Raw genomic sequence first — 17390 nt, forward strand, 5'->3', positions numbered from 1 at the left:
GTGCATGTGTGTGCTGCCCGCATATATATATTTACTTACTCCGCCCCCTATATAAACCCTGCCCCTCCGACCGCCGTCCACTTTCCCATGCTCCTGTTCCAATCCTGGGGTCTTTTTTGGTCCCTCCTTGGTCCTCCACATGCTGAACATCTGGGACATGACTAACATTGCGCAACGTGCCAGATGCAGCGTCGTGTCCATTGTGTGAGGAGACGGCGACTTGTCTGTGGCGTTAACCCCTCTGCTGACATGTTGGGCACAGCCTGTGATGAGGTGCGTCTCTTTCTGTGTATCTGGCCACAGGCTGCATATCGGAGGCTGCTTCTTCTATCTGGGGAAGTTCATGAAGCAGAAGCCTCTGTGTGACTCATTTGAAGTAACTTGTCTGACAGGTCATAGGTCCAGGTCAGCAGATGATTGCAGACTATTAGCTGGTTTCGATGTTAGGTACAGGTGAGTCAGGACTAGACGTTGGGTAGAAGCCTTCCAGTATTTCTAAGGCCTTGTGCACACGCTGAGTATTTGGTGAGTTTTTACCTCAGTATTTATAAGGCCTCGTGCACACGCTGAGTATTTGGTGAGTTTTTCACTCAGTATTTGTAAGGCCTTATGGACATGCTGACTCTGAGCATTTGGTGTTTTTTACCTCAGTATTTGTGAGGCCTCGTGCACACGTTGCGTATTTGCAGAGTTTTTTTTACCTCAGTATTTAACCCCTTCCCGCCGCTTGACGCACTGTATGCATCATGAAAACTAGTGACTTCCCGACCCCGTCACATGACCGGGGGGCCCACAGAGTCTGAACAGTCCGGGGCCCTGGCTACCCTTAATCCACCACTGGCTATGTTATTAATTTTTTCAGGCCTGCCAAATCTCACACTGTGTGGTCATTTGCATGAGAACACACTGAAATAAAGACCAGTTAGGCTAGTTTCACAGTAGCGTTTTTTGCGCTGCGCCTCGTGCGCATACCAAACACATGCAAAAAACGCATCAAGCGTTTTGCATGCATTTGCTGTTTTTTTGCGCATGTGATTTAACCAGTTTGTCACCATGTTAACTCAAAAAACTCATGCGATTTTAAACTCATGCGTGCGCATGTCCTAGCGCACGCGTGCGATCCCATAGACTGTAATGCTGTTTTTTTGTGCATTCCGTGCGCTAACATACACATGCGCTTTTTTGAGACAGATCAGACGGACCAAAAATACAACAGGTTGCGTCCAGCGCGCCTAGGCGCACACTACAAAAAACGCATGCGCACGAAAACGCATACGAACGCGTGCATACGCTAGACCATGCACCCCATGTTAAAGATAGGGGCACAGGACGCATGCACATGGACGCGCACAAAGTGCAGCGCTAAAAAACGCTAGTGTGAAACCAGCCTTAGGGGTGTGACTTAGCATGCTGGATAAAGTAATAGTTTTACTTATTATGCAGCTATATATTCTGCTATTTTCTCCCGTAGAATGTGAGTCCGCAAGGACAGGGTCCTCACCCCTCTGTACCAGTCTGTCATTGTAAATTTGTTTACTGTTAGAGATATCTATTACTTTGTATGTAACGATATCTATAACTTTGCATGTAACCCCCCCTTCCCATGCACAGCACCATGGAATTAATGGCGCTATATAAATAAATAATAATAATAATTTTCTATCATATATCCTTCAAAAGGAACCTGAAAACCCATCTTTTCAGGAAAGCTTACAGCCTGCAATAACCATTCTGCCACCTCACCACCGCCTGAGCTGCCGCCTCATCACCACCAGAGCTTTTGCACGCCCGACCTTCTGTCTCTTCCCCACTATCCCGTGGAATGTAAGTCCGAAAGGACAGGGTCCTCTCCCCTCTGTACCAGTCTGTCATTGTAAATTTGTTTACTGTTAACGATATCTATAACTTTGTATGTAACCCCCCTTCTCATGTACAGTACCATGGAATTAATAGCGCTATATAAATAAATAATAATAATGTAAGAAAGGCCTAACATTTATGTACAGAACACCGATAATCATGACGCCCATAAATATATGGACATGAATACATTAACTTTTTGGAGATTTTTTTGAAATCACAAGCTGTGCATTTCTTATCTCAGGAGCCGTAAACTGAATTGCAGAAACTTTTAAGTTGAAGTTAGGACTTCCTTAACAATGTTATTATTATTTTTACAGTGTGAAGCTGTGAATGTACATCTTTGATGAATCTCCATTTACTTATTACATAGTTAAATAGGTTGAAAAAACACTCAGGTCCATCAAGTTCAACCTCTGTCCACCAATTATGATATACATTCTTGATGTGGTCCATCAGGGTTTACATCATTTCGATGACAAGAATAACACTACTCCGAGACAGAACCCCAAGACCTGGATATGAGCAAAGGCTTATATAAGACAGCAACATACCTTCAGCATTATTCCCACTGATATATTTAAACAGACGTCTAAAGCTTGTCACCATCTCTAAGCCAAGCAAATCCTGTTTTAGTGAGGTTGTCACCCATCGAGTTTCCTCATACTGACGAAGTTCAAAGTTCTGAAAATGGAAAAGCTCAATTAGAGAAAAATAATCTGTCAAAAATTAGGTTAATAAATTTGTTTACCAAATAAAGGAAAAATATTTCTTAAAACAAAGGCCCTATTCATTAACCCCTTAACGACATCCATCGTACATATATGGTCCTGCGGGAGCCGAGTTCCCGCAAACCGCTGTACATGAACGATGAGACAATAGCATTGGCTCACTTGCTGAACCAGCATCATCATCAGTGGTCATCAGCTATATATCATAGCGAACACCTTGTACCCATGCGAAGAATTAAGTTGTCTAATCGCTTATACCACCCGAGGAATGGCATAAGAAATAAATAGAGCTAATTCTTCAACTGCTGTTGATTTGTTCATTCTGACTCCCAAAGATCGCAGGGAGGCTCAGCTCACATTTTTCCTGTGCTCTACACTGAGCACTTACACTTGACTTTCCATGTAAATCTCTAATATACGTGATTTGGACAGAACCCCCAGTGGAAGATTCCCTATAATGAGGCAGATGGCGACACTGTGGTGAACACCATCTGGCCTATGATCCAGCCGTGTCCGTTGTTTTAATCGTGCATATAAGCGCTGTTGACTACAGTTTTGTGCACCTCTGAAAAGAAGGGCACTGATGAACAGAGGCCAGACACACTCCAGAGTGACTCTGCTGCCTCATTATAGTGAATGGATCTTTTGGGAGTTTCATGTAAATCATGTCTTTCGGAGATTTAGATGTAAACACTGATATAAGTGCAGTGATCAGCATAAAGGGGCAGATAAATATGAGCCAAAATGTTCTGTATAATGTTCCCAACAAAAGCTTCAACTCAATCCACAAAAGAAGCAAGTCCCCACTCAGGTCTGTCATCTGTTAATGGATATATTGGAGGCTTACATGTTACTGGTATCACAAAGGCACTGGAAAAGTGAAATACCCCACCCCATTTTTTCCAAAAGAAATACAGTGAATTCTGCACTTCCAAATCCAATCCCCCCATCCTTTTAAGTCACACAATGTGTCATGGAGTGACTAGGGCCTGTGGTTACTTACCTGATCCCTTGAACTAGAAGGAACACTAGTATATCCCTGTCCCCAGGATTACTCCTGAAGGTGGAGACGCCGATTTCACATGCCATGCTCTTCTCCTATATTAAACCTTATCTGTTCCCTCCCCCACCCAGGTAGGTGTGAGGCCAAAGTTTATAGGATTACACTAATCAGACAAACCAGGAGACACAGACAGGGATAAATGAAAATTACAATCAAACAAAATACACACAAACAACAGAGTGAAAGACAGGGGAGGTATAGGAAGGAGAAACCAAATAGGAGAGAATGAGGATGCGCAAGCAAACAAACTCAAAGCAACTATCTCCTGAACAACTCACTAAACGCCTACTCCAAATGCGAACTTCACCTCCAGCTCCTAACCAGGCATTAACAACACTGACAATTCCCAAGTGACACTGTAAAGGAGAGAGGTTCGTTGGATGCAGTGGAGAGCCGGAGACAGAGAAAGGTTAACAAGATTTACTGAACAGGCAATTGACCAAGGAATTTTACACGCAGGGAGACAAGACAAGTAACAGCAATGACGGGAATTACGCACAAACAGAAGGCACGAGAGAAAGATACAAAAAAACAAGGTAACTTATCGCTTGCAGTTCTTGCAGAGGAAAGGCTGGAAAATCTCCCGACGGTATAGCAAATCATGAACAGAATCTCTGGCTCTATTACGGAGGAATGAGAAGCATTGTCTCCCGAAGGTGCTGATGTATATGGTTTGGCATGGCTTGAGTGCGCTGGAATGTGGAAACTGTCCTTTGTGTAAATTCTTCAGGAATGGTGCCGGACAAGGACCATGGGAAAGCTCACAGACCACGGCAGCGGGCGGTCTTCTGGAGTAGTCACTAGGAACGGAGCGGGTAAGCTTATCTGTAACTGCAGGCAGGACAGAGCTGTCCAGAAAAACAGGGTCAGGCGGTAACTCAGTAGCGTTACAGTCAATCTTAGAGTCAGTACGCTGAGGGATGAATGGCGTGGAGTTGTCAGCCGGAGTAGCGGAGAGGGAGTCAACCTTCTCCTGTCATTTTCCTGCCAAGTCTGACCCGTTCCCGTGCTCAGTCCTCTTTATATTCCCCGCGCCCCGTGCTGTCCAGCGTGAAGGTCCTTCCCCCTCAGGAAAAGTCTCCCCCGGCAACATTGGTGACAGTCCGATAGTTCCGGCCTTAAGGGGCACCGGAAACCGCTGACTCTGTCTTGGGTCATCTTCTTATAACAGTAGTGAGCATATATAGCAGAGGGGAGTGGCCAACACTGAACGGCTGATACAATCCAGGTTGGAGAGCTCCAGGAGCTCAACTTAACTGACTAACCCTAGTAATGCCAGAGCAAAGAAAACCTGCACTGTTTTGTAAGGGGTGTGAGCTTTAGCCCTTTAAATTCTTATGCTGCTATTTATATTTACATGTATATAATTGCTATGTATCTCACTGTGACGTGTTTTCGTATATTTCTTGCTGTTGTATTACTGCTGCATTATACTACATGTAAGATAGGGACAGTGCAGTTAGGGAGAAGGGTCACTAGATGGGGCAATGAGTACACTGCATATTAAGGTTTAGCTGTAGGACACTTAGGAGTTAACAATAGGAGGGGTTAGCTGGGGAATAAGATGGATGGTCTTCCTGTACATAGTCAGTCAGGGGTAGACCCCTGTGTGTGCTCGGGTGGCCTATGACCTGGATTGCTCAGCTGCCACGTAACGTTATAGGCAGAAGTCCAGCCATCCATGGAAAGTAGTAGAAGAGTGATAGAGGAAGAGAAGAGTAAAGAGCACAGTATGCACAGCAGTGGAGTGGAAAGTGAAGTGGGTAGCAGAAGAAGATAGAGTGAGTCACCGTAAAAGTGCATGGGCAGGTTAACCGTTGACATGGTGGACGACCCTGTAGACAGTATTTCTGAGTCTGGGGCAAAGCAGGCTGAAGAGAGATATATCGCAGTGGCGTTTTCACCGGGCACCTCATCCCGTCATATCTTTGTAGCTTATTCCGTGACGTGGAGGAAGAAGCAGGGAAAGACAGATAAATGTGCTGCTGGTATTGTGAATAATGTGCTGAAAGGAAAGTGTAATAGATGTGCTGTGTCCTGAAGATAATAAACCTGTTTTGTTTAAAGTTGCTTTGGACTCTGCCTCCAGTCCTTTGAACGCAGGGAAGAATGGGGGACACCAGTGAAGAAGTAGCTGCCAGCACAGTGAGTACGGGATGTGTTGATATGACGGAGAGACCCTGTCTGTCCGAGGAGAAGAGTTGGGGGAAGCGAAGCCCTGAGAATGGAGCCATGACTACAACCCTGTCTTTATCTTACAGTTTAGCATGATGGTAAAACAGTTCTAACAAGTGCAGAAGTTTGGGAAACCAGGCGCTGCAATCTCCTGGCCCCTCTCTGTCACGGTATCCTCGTGACACAATGTGCCTACACCACATTTATTGTCTTCATGTTTGTCAGTACTGTAGTTATGAGAACCCACTTAATTTGCAGGGTGCGTATCTCCAGAAGCAGGAGCTGGACATAATGTATTGGTACTACATAATGTACTGGAAACCAAAATGTTTGTGAACTACAACATACTGGGCACTACAATGGCAGATTTGCAATTTTCACTCAGCAACATCTATTGCTGTTTATTTCTGGAAAACAGCCATGGAGTCAAAATCGTCACTGTAGATAAGTTCCATAGGGGTGTAATTTCCAAAATGGAGTCACTTGAGGTGGGATTCTGCTGTACTTAAAATTAGGGGCTCTGTATATGGAGCCCATAAACTATTAGCGCAAGAGTCAAATAGTGCTCCGTCCTTCCCAAGTACAGTGTGTCTGTAAAGTCATGGTGCACGTTTGACCAGTCACTTGAAAGCAACAAAAACAATAGAAATGTGAAATCTGCTCCAAATAAAAGAAAAACTCTCCCAATTTCATACTTATTCAGTGCAGTTTGATGTGGGCTCCATTTGTTGCCCTATGCACATCCAAACGATAGGGAAGTTCTTGCCACACACGGGTAAGGACGTCTGGTGTAACAGAGTGAGTAACATCTGTGATTCTCTGTTTTAAGTGATTAATGTCGTTGATACGTTTAATGTACACATGTTGCTTCACATAACTCCACAAGTCTAAGAACGTCAGATCCGGGGATAATGGTATACTTGTATACTTTCCTGTGAGTGGTCAAAAGTGCACCATGACTTTTAGGACACACTGTTAGGGACGGCGGAATGCACTAAATAATAAATAATAATAAGTGCGTTCGCCGCCCGGGGTCCACCGTGCAGGAGGTGTTACACTGCTGCTATGTAATGGCGGACGTGCTATATGGCGGTATAACGCACACGGGTTGAACATCACCAGGAGTGCGCTGGACGATCTCTGTTCCTTCACAGAGTCGCCGAGGAGTTAGACACAAGAGCTGAGCCTTTTGTCGTCACAGGACTCAGAGGAATGCACGCACGGTATACGGTCACAGGACTTGGCCCAAGACACAAAGTCCACGTCCGTCTAGACCTACCGTGCGTACAGAGTCGCAACCGCGGACGCCAAGAGGAGCTGCAGACTGCAGCGCGGTGACAGACACTGCCGCTATACGACAATGCCCGGTAGCCGGCGCACTGTCGGACGCTAGCACTGTGGAGGATGCGTATTGTGGCCTGTAGCTTGCCACTGACTGGCGCTGACTCTAACACTAGTTCCCTATACACACTCATAATATCAGAGGGAGGGGAATATTAATGAGTCATTTGCAAGGCAAATACATCCATCATCATTCACACAGTTAGCAACTAGAGTCTATACTAGCCCATGGCCGAGCGGCCATGCGAACCTTTTATAGCCTGTACCTTCCGGAAGCTTCCAGATCCCTGAGATGGATCAATCAGATCTGGAGAAGGACCTGTGCATGTGACTCCCGATCTCCAATGGGAGATCATCTCGTGAGCATGTGGGACACCCTCACACCCAGGGCTGTGGGGTACTCAGTACCGGGCCCGATGAGGAGATGTCACGGCAGCTGTAACCCAGCCCGTGGCCCTGGGCGCCCATTGTAAAAGGAGTTGTTTCAGTGTGCTTATGGTGATGAAAGTTTATAAGTGATTCGTGACGCCACCTGTGGTGTTCGGCAATAAAGATGTAAGCCGACGCTGCAGACAGATCCTCTGGGACAGATGGTGTGGAGCAGCAGTGATGTTATAGCCCTCCACAGGCAGGGCTGTAGTCCCAGGGCAGAGTAGGTGAAGTGACACGTAGATGGTGTAGTGTCAGGCGCAAGGGATGTAGCAGTGCTGGGCAGGTTGGTGCAGGAATAAGTGGAGGACACCAGGGCATGTAGTTCCAAAGCTTTACTCACAGTCTGTTGTACAAACAGGTGCCTGCCTCCCTGCCATGTACTCCGGGTCAGGGACTCAGTCAACCTCCAGGCCAGATGGAATACTCCTTTCCAACACTCCGCCAACATGTGCCTTTCTGAACGTCTCCTCTTATAGCGCCTTTAAATGAAGTACTCCTAGTACTGAGTTACACTGGAGTTCCTCCTGTCCGATGTTCTTATGTACTCTACTTGTACGGCAGACAGCTGTAGCCTGCTTCGGGGACTTCTTGCTACTAAGTCCCGGCTCACTATCCAGTTGCTGTTGTGCGCCCAAGTCTTGTGTGGGAATAAAGTGGTCACTACTTCTATTCCTCCGGTGTCTGCTGCAGGACCATTAGTATCCATACAACCTCGGGGACCGGGCCCCGGCCTTGCGCTTGGAACTTCTAGGAAGGGTTCTCTTCTAACCCACATCCTCTGGTCCCTTTTACTCCTCACGTTCCGTACTAGTCTTTCTTTATATGGAGAATCAGGCTTTCAGTCTATGTTGCTCTCTCTCTTCCTTTCCAGTGCCAGCAGACCCAGGTCACTGGAATCTGCTGCAGCACTTCCATCCATCTATCCCTCTCTCCAGGGATCTTCTTCTCTCCAACTCTCTAACCCACTGACCTCTCATCCTAAACTCTTCCCGCTCCTTGTAATGTCATCTAACTCCACCCACCTCCCAGCACGTTTCGTGTTCCAAGCAGGGAGCCACCAATGGGTGCTTTGCTATACTTCAAGCAGGGAGCCTCCGAAGGTGCTTTGCTACACTACTTTGTGGTGTGGGGTGCAGGTGTTGGAGCGTCGTCAGGAGTCTCCACCTTACCTGGATGGTGGGATACCACACCTCAGGAGGAGGTGCAGTACCTCTGTGGCGACTGAGCCCTCAGGGGCGCCACACATGCTCAGTGGATCGATGTAAGGACTTAGCCTCTGGAGTGACTTGCTGCTGATGAGCCTGCGCTGCTATTGCTGGCCCAGAGGTGGCAGCAACAGCCAGACCCACAGAGCTGGTCAGAGCAGAGCATCGGGAACGACAGGGCTGCTGAGCAAGCTCCTCTGCGGTCGATGGAGAATGGGAGACTGCAGAATGTGAGGCTCTGGATTCCTGCTGTGCCGCTGCAGGAACCCGACGCCTAACACACACTGTATCGCCGTGTGGCTAGTCAGTAGTGTACAGACCTATATGGGGGTATTGCCACATTCAGCAGAAATTGTGTGACAAATTTTGGTGCCATTTTTACCCTTTTCCCCATGAGAAAATGTAAAATCTGGAGATAAAACAAAATTTTTGCAGTAATTATTTTTTCTTCACCACCCAATGGTATCAAGTTCAGTGACACACTTGTGGTGTAAATACGATCAATGCATCCTTAGATGAATTCATTGAGGGGTGTAGTTTGTAAAACGAGGTCACTTATGGAAGGGTTCTCCTGTTTTGGCTGTTCTTCTGGTCCAGCTCACCATTTCTAAAATTAATTCAGTCAGTGGGGAAGCCCAGAAAGGACGTCACTGCATGTCATTTTAGGTAAATATGTCCAAGAAAGGTAAAAGATCCAGCTTCCAGTATATTTAAAAGCATCAAATTTTATTTGATATATTATTTAATACATTAAAAAATTAAAAAAGATATTTATATTCAGCAAAAAGTTAGAGTGAAGACCCTCAATAAAAAAAGCAACATGTTTTGAACAATGTAGCATTCTTCATTCTTGGTATTCATGCAGATCAGAGCCCGGCCCATGTATCGTCACAGTTTATTTACATATAAGAAAAATATGTATTTCCCTGGAATAAGACATCAGATCGCAGATATCAAAGTATCATTGTATTCATCCTCCTCTGACCTATATGGCCATATAGACGGCTTAGGAGGGACAATTCTAATGACAAATTCCCTTAAAACTTTAAGACCGGTGTTTTGTACGCTAGCATGGGCGTACCCACCGTGAGGCGGGGGGCAGCTTCCCCCCCTAGAAGCAGGGGCGCACAATTAAAGAACACCTGGCCGCAGTAGTGGAGAGTTAGTTTACTTTTGCCGACGCCACCCGCCCATGCACCACATCCTCGCCCTTACTGCTAATAATGTACAGAGCGGAGCCGTGTGTGTACAAGGTGTACGAAGTGAAGCCGTGTGTGTACGAAGTGTACAGAGCCATGTGTGTGCACGGAGTAGAGCCAAGTGTGTACAGGGTGTACGAAGAAGAGCCCTGTTTGTACGAGGTGTACAGAATGGAGCCGCATGACTACAAGGTATACGGAGCAGAGCTGCATGTGAAAGAGGTGTACGGAGCGGAGCCGCGTGTGAACGAGGTGTACTGAGCGGAGCCGCATGTTTACAAGGTTTACGGAGTGGAGCAATGTGTGTGTACAATGTGTACAGAGCGTGGCCACGTGTGAACGAGGTGTATGGAGCATAGCCGCATTTGTACGAGGTTTACGGAGCGAAACCATGTGTGTACTGAGTCACCTTGTGTGTGCGAGGTGTACAGAGCGGAGTCCTGTGTGTACGAGGCATACAAAGCGGAACCATGAGTGTATGAGGTGTGCGGAGCCGTGTGTCTACAAGGTGTATGATGGGGGACAGTCCCGATTTTGAGAGTCTGCCCCGCTGTCCCGTCTGGGAGCTTACTTTTCCTGCGGACGCAGGAGTACACGGCGGAGCCCCGAGGAGCATGGGACATTCCACCGGAAGTGACGTACTGGAAGTTGACCGGAAATGAGGTAATTTCGGGAGGAGATTGTGATGGAACCATGGAGGCACTTCAGGGAATGCTTCAGATCCATCACCGTGTCCTCCTCCCACAGCGTGGACAGCAGGATTGCCTTGGAATCGGGGATGTCGGCCATGTGAGCGGATCATGATATGTCCTGCATCGGGAGGCTCAGGTGGGCACTACAATGGGAGCCGGGCTGCTATAGTATCTTTATAGAATCTTTCTTCCTCTCTCTCTGTTCTTCCTTTCTCTCTCTCTGCTCTTTCTTTTTTCTCTCTCTCCGTTTTATTTCTTTCCCTCAGTACCAGCCACTGTGCCCACAATGCCAGCCACTATGCCCTCAGTACCAGTCAGTGTGATCAGCAGTGCTAAATGGGTGCTGTTGGGGCATGGATATTGGTGTGACTAGTTGTGAAATGGGTGTGGTCGAGGCGTAGCCTAAAAATTGCCACATGCCCAACCATGGCTTGCCCCCCCTAGTTTTGATCCTGGGTACGCCCATGTACGCTAGTCTTAATAATGAGCGTACAGGAATAAGATGTGCCAAATTCCTTAAGAGGTGCATGTCACTTAATCTTTTCACAGATTTGCGCTTCATCAGAAATTTTACTCCAGCTAGGAATCAGCACCTCCCTAGGGCCACCAATTTTGGCAGGTAACCGCCTGAAACAGCTTTGTCGGCAGGTTTGCCATTGCTCTTGTGACAGCTTCAGTGTTTTTTACTCTATGCTGTGAAGTATAGAGAGCCATCATTCTTGTGGTGGCTTTCATTTAATATTCTCAGAGGAATGAGTATGTCACTTAAACGCTTCAGGATTTCTGAACCCTAAGGTGGTTAAAAAAAAGTGTCATACGACATAACATGTTATTATTGCTTGCCTTATGTTCATTTTTAGGGTAGCATTTTTGAAACTTTTAGAAGCAGATTCCAGGCAGAAACCACCTGAAAAACACTTTGGCCCAGATATGTGAAGATCGACGTACTTCATGAATCAGGAGCGCCGGACAATCGTGTGCACCTCTGGGCACCTCACCACAAATCCTACTTCAGTTCCTTCCAGAGTAAGATTTGTGGCATAAAGAATGAATTTGAAGTGGCAGTTGCTATGCCTCCATCCAGCCTTAGTTCTGCCCACTTTATTGGAGCTGGGCGAAACTAGGTGAGAACACCAAAAATCTAATTATAGGGCAGCCATCAGTTGCACCAAAATTATGTTACTTTTCTAGGCTTTTTACACCAGAATACCAGGGTAACAACTTTGATGGATCAGGCTCTATTTGTACAAATTCCCTTAGCAGTAGAACAGTAAAAAAAAAATGATGGAAAACGGATGTCTACTATTTTTCATCTGTTTTTGATAGATCCCCAGAGAACTGAATGGCTAAGTCTGATCCATAAAAAATGTTGAGAATAACACACATTCTTAAGTTTCACAGAACAGATATATAGATCAGTTTAAAAAAGCCAGATGTGGAAATAATTCCGTTAAACTGTGTCAGTGTGTTATTTGCTTTTTGATGGACACGAGGAAGATGAGAAAAAAGGAGGTGTGAATACAGCCTAAAATTTTAGAAGTAATAGTAAGCACTGAGGGGAGAATGCATCTAGAGAGGAATTTTGAAAAGAGTTGTGCTTGGGACTATGTTACTGTTATTTGCACTTCATTTATTAAAATGTTGCACAAATGTGGCCCTTTTTACACTATGCCCATACTGGAGTGAGTTGCCATTTTTAAAGCTGGCATTTTTTTATAACTAAATACATCCAAAGTGCCATATAAATAGTACAAAGTCACGCAACAAAATGTCTTTTCTTATTGGTGCAAAATCATTGATTAATTCCAGCACGGAGTAGAATCAGCATTCGGCATCACTTCATCCACATCCCCTTCCCCATACTTACATCATATTTCTTCACCAGCTGGTACTTTGGACAGTCATTGGTGCGACAAAATGAAGGCAGCTGATTCTCACTGGAGACACTGAAAGCTTGTTCTTCTGCCACTGCAATCCCAAAAAGACAGATCAGCCCAAGCAGCAGTGCGCTCCTCGCCTCCATGTCTGTGTACGGCTGCACAGAAAAGCTCAGCTTTTATTATAAGCTGTGGGTGGGGCGAGCAGAGAACTTGTATAACTGTCCCAAATAAAGAGTTAAGTAAGACATGGAGTCATCGCTCACCGCCCTCAAGTGGAGAAAACACTGACAATGTGTGTGGGGTTTTATAACTCACTGCTTGTATTTACTGGGGCTGATCTGTTATCTAACTTCCTGCTTTACATTCTCCAGCCAATATTACTTACTATTGGGGGATAATGAAAGAAAGAGTCAAATAATAATATTAACCATTGCAATCAATAAGATTATTATTGATCCTTATTTTTATACTGCTCACAGTTTCTGACATACAAGTGCTTCTCACTAAATTAGAATATCATCAAAAAGTTAATTTATTTCAGTTCTTCAATACAAAAAGTGAAAATCATATATTATAGAATCATTACAGAGTGATCTATTTCAAGTGATTATTTCTGTTAATGTTGATGATTATGGCTTACAGAAAATGAAAACTCAAAAGTCATTACTTAGAATAATTAACAAAAAACACCTGCAAAGGCTTCCTAAGCGTTTAAAAATGCCCCTTAGTCTGTTTCAGTAGGCTATACAATCATGGGGAAGACTGCTGACTTGACAAATGTCCAGAAGGCAGTCATTGACACACGTCATAAGGAGGGTAAGCCATAAAAGGTCATTGCTAAACAAGCTGGCTGTTCACAGAGTGCTGTATCCAATCATATTAATGGAAAGTTGAGTGGAAGAAAAAAGTGTGGTAGAAAAAAGGTGCACAAGCAAACGGGATAACCACAGCCTTGAAAGGATTATTAAGAAAAGGCCATTCAAAAATTTGGGGGCAATTCACAAGGAGTGGGCTGCTGCTGGAGTCATTGCTTCAAGAGCCAGCATATAAAGACGTATCCAGGACATGGGCTACAAGTGTCGCATTCCTTTTGTCAAGCCACTGATGACCAATAGACAACGCCAGATGCGTCTTACCTGGACCAAGGAGAAAAAGAACTGGACTGTTGTCAGTGGTCTAAGGTGAAAGTAAATTTTGCATTTCATTTGAATATTAAGGTCCCAGAGTCTGGAAGAAGAGTGGAGAGGAACACAATCCAAGCTGCTTGAGGTCTAGTGTGAAGTTTCCACAGTCATTGATGATTTGGGGAGCCATGTCATCTGCTGGTGTAGGTCCACTGTGTTTTATCAAGACCAAAGTCAGCGCAGCGGTCTACCAGGAAATTTTCATGCTTCCCTCTGCCGACAAGCTTTTTGGAGATGGAAATTTCATTCTCCAGCAGGACTTGGCCCCTATCCACACTGCCAAAAGTACCAATACCTGCTTTAGAAACAACAGTATCACTGTGCTTGATTGAAGATCTTCTTCACTGGTGTGCTTGGTGTTTGCTATAAGAAATTTTTAAAGAACCAACATATTTTTAAGTTGTCCAATGAAGCTTTGTAAATTGCAGCCGCCTCCGTCTCCAGCTGGATCACTTTTTTTCTTCCTCTTGCTCCTAATTCATGTGGATGCTCACCACAGTCCGTGCTGGGCGTTGGCAGGCTTGGGGATTGCTTTGCAGACGGATAAGCTGACTACAACCTTTTTTACTTATCCATATGTTTCAGTAGGCCAACATTTCAGATTTTAAAATAATTTTTCAAGCTGGTGTTATAAAGTATTCTAATTTACTGAGATAATGATTTTTGGGTTTTCATTGGCTGTAAGCCATAATCATCAATGTTAACAGAAATAAACACTTGAAATAGATCACTATGTTTGTAATGACTTTATACAGGGTTGGCCATTTATATAGATACACCTAAATAAAATGGGAATGGTTGGTGATATCAACCTCCTGTTTGTGGCACATTAGTATATGGGAGGGGGGAAACTTTTCAAGATAGGTGGTGACCATGGTGAACATTTTGAAGTTGGCCATTTTGGATCCAACTTTATTTTTTTCAATGGGAAGAGGGTCATGTGACACATCAAACTTATTGATAATTTTGCAAAAAAAACAATGGTATGCTTGGTTTTAACATAACTTAACTCTTTCATGAGTTATTTACAAGTTTATGACCACTTATAAAATGTGTTCAAAGTGCTGCCCATTGTGTTGGATTGTCAATGCAATCCTCTTCTCCCACTCTTGACACACTGATAGCAACACCGCAAAAAATGCTAGTCACATTGCACTCTGACCAATGTTATTCAATGAGTCAGTACTCAATTAAGAGTTTTTCCTCAGCTCTAATCAAACTGAATAAAAAATTGCAGCATGTTGCAAATGGATGTGAGAATCAGATCGCACTCACCAATGCAAGTCACTGGGTGCTTAAAATAAAATCATACTGCACAAGGACCATGCATGTGGGAGAGCAGACAATGAGGGCTGTGGGGAAGAGGACAATGAGGGCTGTGAGGAAGAGGAAAATGAAGGATGTGGTGGAGAGGATAATCAGGGAAGTAGGGGATAACAAGGAGGGATGTGGGGGAGAAGACAATGAGCGGGTTGAGTGAGAACATTTAGGGATGTGTGGAGGAGAACAATGATGGGACTTCAAATTTATTGGGGTGTGGGAGAGGTGGCAGTAAGGTGCATAGGACAATTTGTAAGGAATTCAAAGGTGCGAGAAGATGCTATCAGGGACTTGTAATGAATTGGGAGAAGGTGGAGGATGTTAAGTGCTTGATAACACCTTCTCCCACCTCCAAATTCATTCTGAAGCTATGAAGGACATGAATGGATGGAGGGAACCAGGACAGGGACTATGGCTGTGTGCGCACAGTCAAGATTTGTAGGAGAAAGTTCTGCTGCATATCTCTCATGCCGGCCTCCGCTCCCACGCCGTCTCTGCATACTCACCCAGCCATCACTCCCACGCCACAGCCCCTCGCCGCCCCAAAAGCCACGGCGTTCACCTCTGACAGGCGCGCGACCGACGGTGTCTTTGCATGCAAATGCGCATGCGCCATAGGCCGCGGCCGCACCTCCCTTCTGCTTCTTGTGCTCCGGCTATGCCCTGACCTGGAAGCACCCCCTGACCAATGGCAGGCCAGACAGGGGCATATCAGGCCGCTTCCCCCTGAGGGAGGAGCCTGATCGTTGTGTTTCCTAGCACACTGGGCCTCGCTAACAGTGTGTGCTCTCTGCAGTCTCTCAGTCCCGTTCTCATGTGCTCCCTGCAGCAGCCTCGCAGTCCTGCTATCCGTGTCCCCTGCTGTACTCCGGCTCCAGTCCTTCCGTCCTACTCCAGTCCTGCCTCCAGTGTTCCTGTTCCATCCGGCTCCAGTCCTTCCATCCTACTCCAGTCTTGCCTCCGGTGTTCCTGTTCCATCCTGCTCTAGTCCTTCCGTCCTACTCCAGTCCTGCCTCCGGTGTTCCTGTTCTATCCTGCTCCAGTCCTTCCGTCCTACTCCAATACTGCCTCTGGTGTTCCTGTTCCAATCCTGTCTCCTGTGTTCCTGCTCCAACCATCCCTCCTCCTTCCAGTCTACAGTCTTGCTCCACTCCTGTCTCCTGTGTTCCAGCTCTGTCCTGTCATCTACATTTCAGTCCCACACTCCTACTCCAGTCCATCCTGAGCCGCCCCTCTCGGTACCGGCTACCGTGGTACTCGAACCCCTGGGCCTGCTCCTAACGGTCCCTGTATAGGGGTCGGTTCCACCTGGCAGCTCGCCCGGGGCCCCTCGGTGCCATGGTCCAGAGGGTCCACTCCTGGAGATTCTGGCTCCAGACCAGTCACGCTAACAGTACGATCAGGTGTCACGGGGGCTTAGTTCAACTAAGGCTGAAATACCCGGGGCCCCTGTGGTGTCCCTTTTACTAGGGGAAACCCTGTCTGACCCTCAATCCAGGGTTTTTGCTGAAGGTGCAAATGCCTGAGCCTCCGACCTTTCCTTATCTCCTGCTCAGCCCTGCACTTAACCCTCCACCCTCCACCCAGTGAGGAGTCACACCACCAAAGCTCCCACACAAATAATGACAGACAGGGAGAACTTAAACTGCACTGCGCCGCACACACACAGGAATAAACAGTAATGTGAACAGGGCACAACTAAACACAAATATGGGAAGGAGAAAGGATAACGACGGATCATACGACACCAGATATGAATCTCTCTCTCTTGAACACCTCCACTCCAGACCGGAACCACTTGGTATGAAACACAAGCTATAATCGGCGACGCCCATATGCCAGTAAGACTATTTAAAGACCGTGGGCGTGACTAACCTTCCAACCTGGTCTCCAGCAGGATTAACCCCCAAGAGCCTGAAGATCAAACCGGCGCCACTGAGGCTATAGTGGCTGGAGGTGGAACTACCTCTGCCTGCCGGATGCTGTGGTGTGAACAGCGTCCGACATGACATCAGGCCATGGACTCCGCCGGTACTACTGCTGCTACCCAGAAAGAGTTACTCTTCCTGCGGGAGAATCAGGGACGCATTATGTCTGTCATGAAGTCTATGGACACCCGTTTGTCGGCCCTGCAGGTGGCCGATCGTCGAACTGCCAATCTACTGGCCAGTCTTCAACAGGAGCTGGGCCAGAAACAAGATACTCAAGCCCATACTTTGTCTTACATGGCCTCCTTTGACAGCCGCTTGTCAGTCCTCCAGTCTGCCGCCGCAACTCCGACTCCTCCCTCCACTCCTACAGCTCTTCC

General features: G+C 46.2%; 1 protein-coding gene across 1 annotated transcript in view; it reads right to left on the reverse strand.

The window, feature by feature from the left end:
• The window catches only part of LOC141063414 (heme-binding protein 2-like), a 44030-nt gene extending 31268 nt beyond the window's left edge, over positions 1–12762 (reverse strand). Inside the window, exons 1-2 of the mRNA XM_073557433.1 lie at positions 12566–12762; positions 2415–2544 (exon numbers count right to left, since the gene is read on the reverse strand). Of these exons, the coding sequence (XP_073413534.1) occupies positions 2415–2544; positions 12566–12721 (286 nt within the window). The 5' untranslated portion in view covers positions 12722–12762. The remainder of the gene's footprint in view (positions 1–2414; positions 2545–12565) is intronic.
• Positions 12763–17390: the final 4628 nt, after the last annotated feature.

Source organism: Dendrobates tinctorius, unplaced genomic scaffold (genome assembly GCF_039654945.1).
Source record: "Dendrobates tinctorius isolate UK_male_01 unplaced genomic scaffold, ASM3965494v1 ptg000250l, whole genome shotgun sequence".
In the NCBI taxonomy this organism is placed as follows: Eukaryota; Metazoa; Chordata; class Amphibia; order Anura; family Dendrobatidae; genus Dendrobates; species Dendrobates tinctorius.